The following is a 13,232-nucleotide window of genomic DNA, read 5'->3' on the forward strand; positions in this document are numbered from 1 at the left end:
ATAGTGCAAATATTCATATGACTTTTCGAACGTGGGACCTTTACGAACTGCCTTCTTTAAGAGAGACTTCGTCAGATGTTTTGGCCATTAGAACTAGCACAAGTTTGGAGAAACCTCGTTATATTATCATCGGATTTCAAGATTAATAATAATTCGGAAAATTTTTAAGAATAACGCAACCCATTTTACTTCTGCCAACGTTAGTGATATTAGGTGTATCTTAACTCAACTGTTTCCCCTTACGAGAGAATGGAACCTAGATTTTACAAAAAAACTGTACGCTGCAGCCTATTACAATTATGTAAATTTCCAAAGAAGCTATTATGGACGCGAATTTAATGATCCTATGATGCATTTCGGCGAATACACAAAAAATCCGGTATTCCTAGTCGATTGCGTTCACCAGACATAGAATGTGAAATCTTCAACCGTAGATGTGAAAATCGAGTTCCAAACACGAGATAGCAAAATTCCAAAAGACACAAAAGTATACGCCTTAATAATACATGACTCAATTAATTAATTATATATTTAATTGGTTCGGTGTCAAACCAATCTGTATTCTAATCGTTACAGGGAATAATTTTTTTGACAAAACAAAAAAAAAAAAATCAATGTTTTAATAGTGCATATAATTTGTCTATTTTAATTATAACATTGATTTCACATTGTTCCGAGTATCGACCAAGGTGTCTTTTACACTTTAATGGTTTACTGTTTACACGATAATTTTTTTATATGATATCATTAAATAGTTCGGCCTGTCGAATAAACCGTTTTTTAACTTTAAGTTTGTATTTAATTATCGATCTAGTGTCTAGTAAAAAGTTTTATTAACAATAAATAATATTATAAATTACATTGGTTTTATCTTTTTTTAAATTCTTATTGTGGGTTCTAAAAAGAACCGAATTTATTATATCTAGTGGATCGACGATTATTTATGGTGTAGTGAGAGTCTGCTTCTCCTCTCATCATCATCATCAACGATTTCTGGAACCCACATCCAAGAGCTGTCAGCTGGTCCAGCTAATACGTCCGGTGGTTGACATGGAGCCCACCAACTTGAGGAATCAGGTAAAGTGTCCTCCTCCGAATCGGTTTCTTGATTGTATTCTTCCAAGTCAATCTCGATGCGTTGACCTTCCTCCAAAAAATTTCGGCTTTCTTCCGAGAATTCCGATCGGGTGACTCTTAGTGGCGCGTGCGCACTCTTTCAGTTTCTCAGACTGATACCAACGAAGAGGGAATCTGATCATGATGGTTATGATCCTCCAAAGAATGTGCTCTTGAGCTTATTTATTTTCCCCGATCAGCTGTTGCCGGTAATATTTTCCCGAAAAATCATTAACAAACATGCGCGATAATAATTTTAGGTTATATTTTAGTCCTTAATGAGATTTAGTATATTTATACCAGCTTTTTTTTACTAATAAAAAAAAGAGTTTTCACGATCAAGTAGGCTTTGAAACCCCACGAAAATCGTGTCATTGTCGCGTCAAAAAAAACAAAAGGTTCGGTTCGACATTGTCCCATTTTACAACAGATAAGAACCACCCGTTGGCCAGGTGTTTCAGTTTCAAAAGAATATTTACCTATGCGAAGAGAATGTGATAAGTGGATGAGATGGTACTTAAGCTACTGAATGTTCAAGGCTTACTTCGACGTTAATCAATTTTAAAACAGGGAAGGACCACCCCGTCGGGCAGGTTTCTCTCATCAGTTTACAAAGGGGTGGAATATTGCCCGCGGTCGTACCAACTCTACCTTGAAAACTCTCATTTAGTCGGTTCAAAAAAAAAAAAGGTTTCGTTCGACTACCCCATTTTTTACAAAACAGATAAGAACCACCCGTTGCGCCAGTATTTCAGTTTTCAAATAAAGAAATAGTTACCTGTGCGAAGAGAATGTGATAAGTGGATAATATGGTACTTAAGCTACTGAATGTTCAAAGCTTACTTCGACGTTAATCAAATTTACAACAGGGAAGGACCACCCGTCGGGCAGGTGTTTGCGATGGTGGATTGTCAGCCAAAAAAAAAAAAGGTTCGGTTCATTATCGACCCATTTTACCAACAGAGTACGTTTTCAGGTGTGCCAGATGTTTCAGTTTCAAAAAGAATATTTAACATCGGCGTAGATATGTGGAAGTTTGGGTACTAAAGATACTAAGCTACTGATTTGTTCAAAATTTGGCGTGCGAACGTCAAATCAATCAATTTACAACATAAGGAATCGGGCAGGTGTTTTCAGGTTTAGACGTTCCAAGAAATTTTAACTACGCTACTTATACGCCTTATACGACGCTAATAGATTTGATTTTTGCCTTTCTGCCTGTATATGGTCTCAATCCCCGTGTTAACCCGAGTAAGGGTGGTGTTATTTCGATTTACTTGTTTATTATTGTTAGGCTTTCTTTTGCAAAAGTAAAATCCAACGTAATTTTCTTTTTTTATCTATAGAAATATAAAAGAAATATAATTATAATATATAAAAAGAAAAAAATATATATAGAAATACTCGATAATATTTTAAATCAATATTTAATTAATATATGTGGGTCTAAGATTTTTTTATTTATAATATAGATTGTTCTAGATTCTCTATTTTAATATGTTTAACTATATACACACGAAAAAAGTCATTTTCTTATTTATATGTATAAGAATTTATCTCATAATAATTAAATTAAACTAAATAAAAAAAAAAAAAAAAATAAGATTTTTATTTTATTTATAATAAAATTGTTCTAAGATTATTTTATTTTATTAATTTTTAATATTATACAAGAAAAAAGTATTTTCTTTATATGTTATCTTTAGAATATATCTCATAAAATAAATTAAAAAACTAAGTATATATGGGTTCTAAGATTTTTTTATAAATAAAAAAAAAAAAAAATGATTATTTATTTTATAATTTTTAACTATATACAAGTTAAAAAGTATTTCTTTATTTCTATCTAAGAATATATTCTTCATAAAAAATAAATTAAACTAATATTATGATATGGGGGTACACTAGATTTTTATTTATTTATTAAGTAAGATTGTTCTCAGATTATTCTTTTTATAATTTAACTATATACAAGCAAAAAAATGTTAAAATTTTTAATTTATTAAATTTATTAACTATACAAATACTATTACACTATTACAATACTATTATACAAACATACACATACTAATAACAAAAAAATATATATTATTGCAAACAAAAAAAAAATACTAAAATACACTTATACATAAAAAAAATATTAATTTTCAATAAACATTCCCGCTTTATAATGGTTTTTGAATTTTTGGATGCTGCATTTTTTTTTTGAGCATCAAGCTCCAATTTGGCTCGCTTTAGGGCTTCCTCTGCCTTTTTCACTGCCGCTTCAGCCTTTGCCACCGCGGCTGCACCATCCTCTTGATTTTTTCTATAGGATTTCATCCATATCTGGATGTGTTGCGCCAAACCAAGCTTCTCCACAGGTGATGGTGCGACACGATGTGATAAAGACCCCGACAATGTAGCAATTGTTGTTGATGATGATGAAGATACTGTTTTCTTTCTTCTCCTCTCAGTATTAGTTTCATCCATCACCAACATTCGCTTTAAATTTGGTAGAGCTGAGCCGGTCGAATGCTGTTTCTGCGATATTCTTGATTGTTCTTCATTTTCTTGATATTTCCGCCTATTGTCTCCACTTCTTCGTTATCTATATATATTCTAATCATACGGATCAGCTTGTATTCGGAGTGCTTCGCCAGTCCGGAAGGCCAATTTTTAATATTTCCTCACCAATTTAATGTTTTTTATCTCCTTCAGGGCAAGTATCTGAAGGCTAATGCAATAACGTATGAGGAACTCTATATTATAGCCCATCTCCCTACTGTTACACCCTCTGCGTATACTATGCAGTATTATAGAATAACTAGGATTTTTTCAAGCCTATGGCAACATCTCATTCTTCCTTCGTCTAGTTCTTACCCTGAACCCACTAATGATCTATAAGTGTATTATTTGTATTTACTTTTGTTCTAATAAAAAAAAAAATAATCACGAATAATTATTGTAAATAGCCTTTATTTTAACCAATTTGAAAAAAAAATACATATAATTACAATCTTCCTGTCTTAACCAATACAATAATTATTTCTAAGAGACTTAAATTATATCCCATTATATGTTCACACTTTTTTAGACGCTCCTCCCTAATCTGAAGTACCAGTTGTTGTAGTGCAAGCGTTTCTCGCGCTTCCACTACACTCAATTCAATTTGCTTGAATTCGTCCAAGAACTGTTCTTTTATTCGCACCACTTGTGCGAACAGGTTTCGCTCTTCCTAACTCAAGTAGTCGTCGAAAGTCTGCTCTTCTTGCTGATGCTGCTGCTGCTGTGGGTGTTGAACCGGTTGCGACTCTTGCTGCAATTGTTGGAGCAGCTCGTTGTGAGGTTGCTGTTCTTGTTTTTCCTTATTACACTTAGTATTACGTTTTTCACCACCACTTTTTCTCATATAAGGTGTCTCCCCTTCAGTATGTTTTTCAACTTTGATCCGGATTGTTTGTTTTTACCCCCTACTGGAGATGGTTTAGGCTGAACCACCTGAATAATTGATATAATATTCACTTTTGTTTTTCTTCTTCCCTCTTCACCACTTTTCAAATATGCATCTGCGAGTCAACTCTTCACTCTCAAGTTGGAAATCGATATCATCACAAATCTATATTTGCCATTATAAGTCTGCGTATTTCTCGCTAGGAAAACTAATGAATTTTAATAACTTTGAGCTACTTTTTATACACAAACACCCCACTACAAACTCTCCCTATACCTGATGCATGCCCGGCTTTTGAATATTTATTCTTCAATATGTTCAGGTAAAGTTACATTTAAACCCAGCGTTGGTATCTTACACATGTACCGGTCTATATACTTTAAACCTTAAAAAGTCTTTACATCAAATCATAAAGGCCGCGTTCATTGGTGACGGTTAGCGTCTGCGTAAAGTGGTCTCTTTTACACACAAAAAAAACAGTCAGCCGCTTAGCAAAAGTTTCAGCGACCGGTCAGCCGCTGTGTCCCCTGAACGCACACAAACTCTCGATATTAAGATGTAACTTTGTTGCCATTTAAATGTTCTCGACATTGGAATATTGAAACTAGTTGCAGTAGGGAGCTATTAACAAAATAGTGGGCGGAGTTAAAGATAGTAGGAGGAGTTAAAATCATGGTGGGGTTTACTTCTACTTAAAGCTCAAATCTGTGTTGTATTCTATCAAATACTGTCACTTATGCCGATACTAGTTTATACTAAAATATCAAACTGTCCATGTTCTTACAAGTTAACATATGGTACTTTGTGTGAAACAGTAAAAACCCCAACACCACCGCCAGCTGACATATCCTGGGATGAACCATGGGAGACGGCTCCACCAAAACCAGCCGATATGATGCCTCCATCAATACCAGCTGATGTATCCTGGGACGAACCATGGGAGACGGTTTCAATAAAACCAACCGATATGTCGCCTCCGTTAATACCAGCTGATGTATCCTGGGACGAACCATGGGAGATAGTTCCACCAAAACCAGCCGAGATGACGCCTCCACCAATACCAGCCGACATATCATGGGACGAACCATGGGAGACGGTTCCGCCAAAACCAGTCGATACGACGCCTCCACCAATACCATACGATATATCCTGGGATCAGCTGGATGAGACGGTCCCACCATCCGATTTATCGTGGGACGAACCATGGCAGGGATACTGCCCAGAGGAGTATTATAGGGTGAATCCTATAATACTACCTACACCTCAAGGACTCAATAAAAAACAGAGAAAAATATTTTGAAGAGCGTGAACGCTCAAAAGACACGCTCTCCTTTTAATACCCGCAGTGCTATCGTATATATTTGATAGTTTATTTTAATAATATAATTTATGTTTTTTCTTAAATTAAATAAATATTATTAATACATTTCTTTATTTTAGATCATATGATACACACACAATAAATTCCTCTAACTTGATATAAAATTAAAAAAAAAAAAAAAAAAAAAAAAAAAAAAAAAAATCTCATTTTTTTTCTTTAAAATGAGTAGTTAAAAGGAGTAGCTAAAATGAGTTGTTGGGTCACAATGCTATTCTTTTTTTTAGATTAAAAAAAAAATTGTTTTTTTTTTAATGACCTAAACACACTAATATATGTTCAGAGTTTTTGACTTGAAAAATGAATAGCTTCTAAGAAAATGTGCATTTTTTCTTTTAAATTGCTATTTGAAATTATTGCTGACTTAAGAATAAGTTATATTTGTCTGCAGCTGTACAGACTGCCCAACTATTTTTCTTCTTTCTAATTTTCTTATCCCTTAAGCACTATAAAATGCAGTGTTCTCAGTTCATGTTTGGTAGCTTTATTAAGTGTTTAGTTTAAATATTTTTTTTTTTTTTTTTTTTTTTTTTTTTTTTTTAACTTTTAGTAGGAATTATCTTAATCTCTCTCTCATAAAAGAAAATTTTTTTTTTTGGAAACAAAAATATTTTTTTTTAAATTTACTAATATAAAAGATAAATCACAGTTAAATAAGCTTTTCTAAAACATGTAACAAAAAAGAAAATACATAAAAATATTAAACATATTACAAAGCACAAATGTAACACATAGGACACAGTTATAACATTTACATATCTATTTCACAAGTGAGAGAACTACTATCTACAGATAACTTCTTGTCAACTAAAACGCTTCATCTATTTCATCTCGAAGAATCTAGTTCGGCGATATATAAAATATATCTTAACATTAGCTATCGGGATCTGTTTTATAAATCTCAATATCTGTATGCCCCAAGGTAGAGTTTTTGTTGTCGTAGGAATTAGATATCTTTTGTCATCTCTAGAATTAAGAGCCACTCGGTTGGTTATCATCGTGTAAACGTCGTGCACTCTCTTCTCTCATATTTTCATTTTACGAAATAATAAGACCACCACGTTCTTACCGTACTCTTTTATAATCGTGCTCTACAGTTAAATCTTTTTGCGATTATTGGTTTTTTACACCTTTTTGCCGTTTTTTATTTCAGTGTTGACTGAGGCCACATAATAAGCTTTGGCACCTTTGCCATAGAAGCATTTTATTGGATCAGATGGAAATTCATATTTCATTCTACATATCCCTAATATCGTATTCGCTCTTTGCTATTAATGTTTATTGTTATTAAATGCATAATTTGATGTATCAAATTTTGTTGGGTTTTCAACAATATCTGGTAAAAATTTCTCCGTATATATTTGTTATCGAACTATCAATGATATCCGTGTCAGTGTTACAATAGCAGAAGCGTCAGCGCGCGAGAGAGCGTGTTTTTTAGATAAAATTATAGAAAAAATTCATAAATTACACACGTTAGACATATCCAATATTGAAAATCCCGTAAATATAGGTTTATCATGCGCACCCGTTTACCCCACGATCAGACCTGCTGTTGAAAGTATAAGTATGTTTCAGCCTCTACCCTATATGAATTCGACTAAATAATTCAGTAAAAATTGAGCTGGTTTTTAAATTTGGACGAGCAATCAAAGCCTGGGCTCCTAATAGTTTACCTTTATTATTTTCCCAATGAAGTACTAATTTAATTATCTTTACGATTTTTTCAACATTCCATGGTTTTTCCAAACGGCATTATATATATGTTTAAATAAGTCTTTTTTAAATTTAGCGTTTTCTAGTTTATTCCTTTAGGATTTCTGTTATTAAAATCGACTATATTTCTTCTGTGAGACCATCTGGATGCTGGAATTTTAATATCCTATGAATTTCTGTTACTATCAGATCATTTTTTATGTCTTGTTTGAGTGTTTGATAATTGAAACAATATATTTTTACATTTATCGTTTAAATTCGGAATTAGTTGTTAATTTTTTGAGTTTCCGTAGGTGGCACTATATTTTCAACTAAGAACGGAAGATCTGAATGTTTATCGTGCAAGTGCTTAGGATTAAGTTATCAAACTTCCAAAAACGTAACTGTATTTACTATCGTCTTCAGCATTCATTATGTCTAAATCTATTATTTCACGTTCTGTTAACCAACGGATATCTCTTAATGGTACGATTGAGAGACCATCACTATATCATATATTAAATTTGTTCGCGTCTTAAAAAATAAATGATGAAGGTTCTGAAGGATTATAATTTGGAAGAAAACTTATTATTTCGCTATTGTTTTCTTTCGAACACCTTACACCCACCAGCGGAATCTACCGCTTTTTATGACAAACAGGTTGAATTAGCAATATCATATCCCGTTAGGCATTAACTCTACCTTGGTCATGCGGCTGAGCAATTGGAGTCAAATGACAAGCTGAGCGGTTACTATTAGAGTAGTAAGTGGATACCAATTCGTACTTGTATTTTTAAACTTGATCGCGAAAAATATTTTCGAAAACATGCGCACAGCAAGAAGGGTATCCGATTTTAAGTATAAATCCGAATAATCCCCTAGAGATTTGCAATTGAATAAGCGCCAGACATCCTTTGCTCTTTGATAGTCCACATCGCTAATATGTTCGTTATTTAAATCATCGTAAAATTCATGTTTAGTAGGAAGTGAACGGTTATTCATTTTCTTCAAACTATCATAATCATACCTGTTATACGGAAATACACTTTTTTGACGCATTAGGTCAAATTTTTTTTTCTCCGGAAAATGCTTTTTTGTTTTCTTAAAGTTTTCAATTGATAAACCATTTCCAAAATTTGAAGAGAGTAGATAAAAATTTTAAAAACTAGTCTATAAACCTCAATTTTAAATATTTTTTTTTACCTCACCCTTATCTACCTACATAATGTTCAACCCGTAAATGCTTTTTGTAAACGAGACATACTTTTCTTTACTCTGGGCAATAATATCAATTTTGTCTCCATGACGACATAATTCCTTAATGAACATATGAGAATCGTAGCCGCTTAAATTGTGAAAGACAATGGGTACAAAGTTGGGTAATTTTAAAATTTATATTACAGGTTCCGTGAGCTGCTCCTCTGTATTTTCCGGTGAGATGGCAGTGGTCCCTAACGTTTTTGCTCCTTGATATCAAATAATCTCTTCAGCATATAAACCATGCCTTTTTGTGTTAATAAACTCAAGTTTTTCTTTATTGCTCAATGGGATCATCTTCTTAAAATCTTTTTAGATATATGTTGTAAATACTACTTAAATCATTTTCTATGTGAGAAACAAACTCTTTAGCGGCGTACTTACCGCGATACGTCTCGAATTTAGAAAAACTATCATCGAAAGAACATTTTTATTCAAATAAGCGATACGAATGAATAAGGTTCGTGTTTGACGCTTTTTAATGTATATGATTTTGTTGAACTTGGCTCAACAGTAGCAATCGGTTTAAGAATTGATTAAATTCGCGGCACTCATACTCACAAACGGCTACCCATTTACAATTCGTTCTTCTCGATGTTTTTTCGAATTAGAATGTAGTTTCTGGAACGCATTCTACATATTTTTCAAGCTTATGGGTCACAGGAGGTATTGATGTGTACACGTGATTACAGTCATGATTCTGATGCAATACCAAAGCATGTGCGCGACTGAAATGTAATACAACAACCATCGCAAAGGTAAAGCTTATGTTGATGGGAGTTTATTTGGCTGGAAACAAGACGAGACAAGTTTTTTATCCAGCAATAATGTGTTTTAACACAATTTATATTGCATATATGTCCATCACTACTAACTTTACAATCTTCAATTAATATAGTACATTCACACTGTTTCCTTTCTGCGTACCCGCAATGACCTAACAATCTTCCCAAACTATATAATATATATATATCACTTTTGCTTTCGAGACCCATAACTCTCCGCATATATTATTAATTGTTCAAAAGTTTTTATATCGCGCAAATTCATTGGAAAATCCAAAGCTGCTATATTTAACAATGTTGCAAAATGTGGATATGAAGATAGTTCTGCAATTTTAGACTTAGCTGGACACAAGGCTGACGTTATGTCCCACGCAAAACAATACTGATCCAAGTTTCTGACATTGACAACGGCTTCTTTTCTCCGAATGGGAGTTGGCAACTCAACGAATGAAGATCCACCGATAGGGTTAAACTTGTAACGTTAATTTCTAAGTACATAATTTTGTAAAGGCCCAACCTAAAATAAACTGAAATATTCATTCTCATATACATCTTATTTAACTTTAGTATCTATAACATACCTGAGTCTTTTTCAAGAAATTCAGATGCTTGTGTCATCAATTTATCGACAAACCATAAATATTTCTCATCTAAGTCTGAAGACCCATCGATAATTTGATTAGCAGTATTAAATGATTTCTCGCTACTATAATTTTCAGTGGATGGTAAAATATAAGAACCAAATACTTCAATGTTTACTTTGATGCTGTTATGAGCAAAAATTATGTTTTTCAATAGGTCTAACACTGTGGATTTTATTTCATTAAAGAAACATTTGGTAATCTATGTAGACATTAACTGCACATACTCGATAACTAACGATCCTACATTTAAATGCAGTTGGAATAATTTGGACGTTTTATGATAATGGAATTGCTGCATTATTCCTTTGCTGCAATGTTCTCTCATGACGGGATATCTTGATTGCTTGGGAATTGCTGATATTACATGACTACAAGGATGTGTAAAACATTTGATATGATGGGTGTAGAGCTTGACGTTTAGGTGTTGAAGGTCCAGGGTCGGTTGCTTTTTTACACGATTCGGCTTTATGGCGCCGCATATTATAACTTCGCGTAAACGATTTACCACAAGCTTCTAACATATATTAACATTTGTTAATGTAAACTTTATAAGTAATTACTGAACAACCTATACAATGCTGCACACACCAAAATATTATACGTTTACAATAAGATTCTTGTAGAGGATGTCAGAGTAACAAATAAGACCTCCCCCCCGCCCCCCCCCCCCCCCCCCCCCCATCCCATATTCTTCCTAAGGGCATCGATACGCACGATTCATTCCAAAGACATCTGGTCTTTCAAGATCATACGTCAAGGTCCTTGTGAAGGGTACAAAAACGCATTTCAAATACATCTGAAAGTCAACCTTAAGGGTCGTTTAAGGTCTCACAACAAGTTTCTTTCTGGAATCACTCAAGGAGGTTTTAAAGCCACATATTGGTCAAGGTCAAGCGAACTGCGCATGTGGAGGAGCCCTATCGGCTAATATCTCCTACTGTCCCCGAATAGTTCCAAGGTATACTATAATTCTTCTGCCTAATCTAAGTCAATGCTCAACTGATTTTTTTTCATATTGTTGTCTGGTTGTCGACTTTTCCACGCCCACGTGTTGTAGAAAGATTAGTTGAGTGTTATATTTCTTAAGTCTTATTTGGTTGTTTCGTAAATTGTAAGGAGCAAGAAGACGATCCAGCCGTACAGCCACAGAACAGTCCTAGAATTCCATCCTTCCTTTCCGTGCTGTAGAGTTTACCGTTGGTACATTATAAACCTCTTCGTTGATTTCACGGCAGTTGATTAGTCCTCTTTATACCTTTTTTAACTCCTACACGTTGTTCTAGTCCTTGTTCTATAAATGAGGCTCTTTTCTAAGACAACCATATTATTTAGGGTTTTTATGTCACCATTTGAAACCTCAACAACTTGCCTTTCATCTGTACGTCTGCTGACATCCGTGGGCTCCAGTGACAGTACACCGAGCTGCGGTACCCTGCTGTAGCCACCTCATAGCTATACACCGAAGCTCAGCAGGAGGAAAACTTCCGAGTTGTTCAAGTTTATTACAACGCTTAAGTTAAGACTGTACAACTCTCTCTCTCTCCGTAGATTAGGATTTGATATTTGTAATCCACCCAGGATTTTGTACTTAGTTTAAGTAAGGGGGATTATGACGTCACATTTTTAGTTAGTTTTCTTGATTTAAATTTCATTTATCTTAAATTTCATTTCTTGATATGTTAACTTTTGATATTTAATAAATTGCTTAACCATTTTTAGTAGTATTATTTATAGTCTAGTCTCATAGTTAAGTTAGTGTCACTTAAGTTTAACAAATTATAGTAATATTTGAAGTTCATGATAGTTGCTCTCAACAGTTCGAGGTTAGTGTTGAAGTCTACTTAATAGATACATCTTTATTGCCGAGTTCATAGAGTATAATCTCGTGGCGCCCTTTTATTAAGATCTTTGAACCCCGACCACCCGGCTGTTAAAATTAAAAGCTAGTGGCCTCTATGCAACTCATTACCAATTAAGTAAACTTGTGTTTTATTGAACTTCAAATTAGAAAGGGCGTGGCACCCATTGGTTCGGAATATCTAGTTCTCGACCCAAATACTCTGTCCCCGCTTATACCACGTTATGGTATGATCTTTTATCCCTTGAAAGTCCGTAATAATCCGAAGATTGTTTTTACTTAAAAGTAATTTTTGTAATCGTAAGTTCTGAAAAAAATCGAGTTTCTTAGACCGTTGGAGGATTCCCATTCCAATCGTATCGTTCATCCCTTGCAAGAATGAAGTGTAAAACGAAAAACTGTTATCACATTCTTGATAATATATGTCATTCATTTTTTTTTTTCATCAGATTTCTTGATATGTTCAAAAAATATCAAATTAAACGCGAACAAAATAAAATCCAATCTCGAACGTATTGACCGGTAAACAACTTTATAAACTATCTTATATTTCGATATATATATAATCTTCCAGACTGTTCATTTCTCTAGAACCTGTTACAAACTGAAAATTATAAACTGGAAACGATTTAGAAACAATAATGTTCGAACAATAAACGAAACTCGACAATATTAAGTCTCCGCGCGAACGAGTGAAAACAAAGCGATCCGGCTCAAACGTATAAAATGTCATCTTGCAAATCATGGCGTGTATATATAGAGGCGCCGTGGAAGAGGTGCGAAGCGTACAAAACATCCCTTATAACGAGTAATATGAGATATGTCGCGAGCACGCTGTACCCCCCGAAGCTCGTTTTGTAAAGCTATGCCTAGGTGAGGCTCGAATTATTACGGTACGTAGGGGGCCTACGATGCTGTTGTTCGGCAGAAGTCCTGTTTTATTGGAGTATTTTGTTCACAATATACGGGTTTTAGGTAGTATATAAACTGATACAGTGTGTAACATTAAACAGGAAGATTTACCATATTTTCACTATTTAAATAACCACTTGAGTTCTTGTTACAC

General features: G+C 33.9%; 2 protein-coding genes across 2 annotated transcripts; one reads left to right on the forward strand and one right to left on the reverse strand.

Annotated features, from left to right (window-relative positions):
- Window positions 1-937: 937 nt before the first annotated feature.
- On the reverse strand, window positions 938-4,507 carry LOC115885554. The gene is made up of 4 exons (XM_030904509.1): window positions 4,339-4,507; window positions 4,113-4,293; window positions 3,367-3,682; window positions 938-1,213 (listed from the first exon to the last, which is right to left on the reverse strand). The coding sequence occupies exons 1-4, from the start codon at window positions 4,505-4,507 to the stop codon at window positions 938-940; spliced, it is 942 nt and encodes a 313-aa protein (XP_030760369.1).
- A 778-nt stretch (window positions 4,508-5,285) lies between these two features.
- Window positions 5,286-5,849, forward strand: LOC115885555 (resuscitation-promoting factor RpfA-like). The gene has a single exon (XM_030904511.1). It carries the CDS (start codon window positions 5,286-5,288, stop codon window positions 5,847-5,849), a length of 564 nt encoding a protein of 187 aa, XP_030760371.1.
- Window positions 5,850-13,232: the final 7,383 nt, after the last annotated feature.

The sequence above is a fragment of the Sitophilus oryzae genome, unplaced genomic scaffold, assembly GCF_002938485.1.
Source record: "Sitophilus oryzae breed Bouriz unplaced genomic scaffold, Soryzae_2.0 scaffold_396_pilon_pilon, whole genome shotgun sequence".
NCBI classification, from domain to species: domain Eukaryota; kingdom Metazoa; phylum Arthropoda; class Insecta; order Coleoptera; family Curculionidae; genus Sitophilus; species Sitophilus oryzae.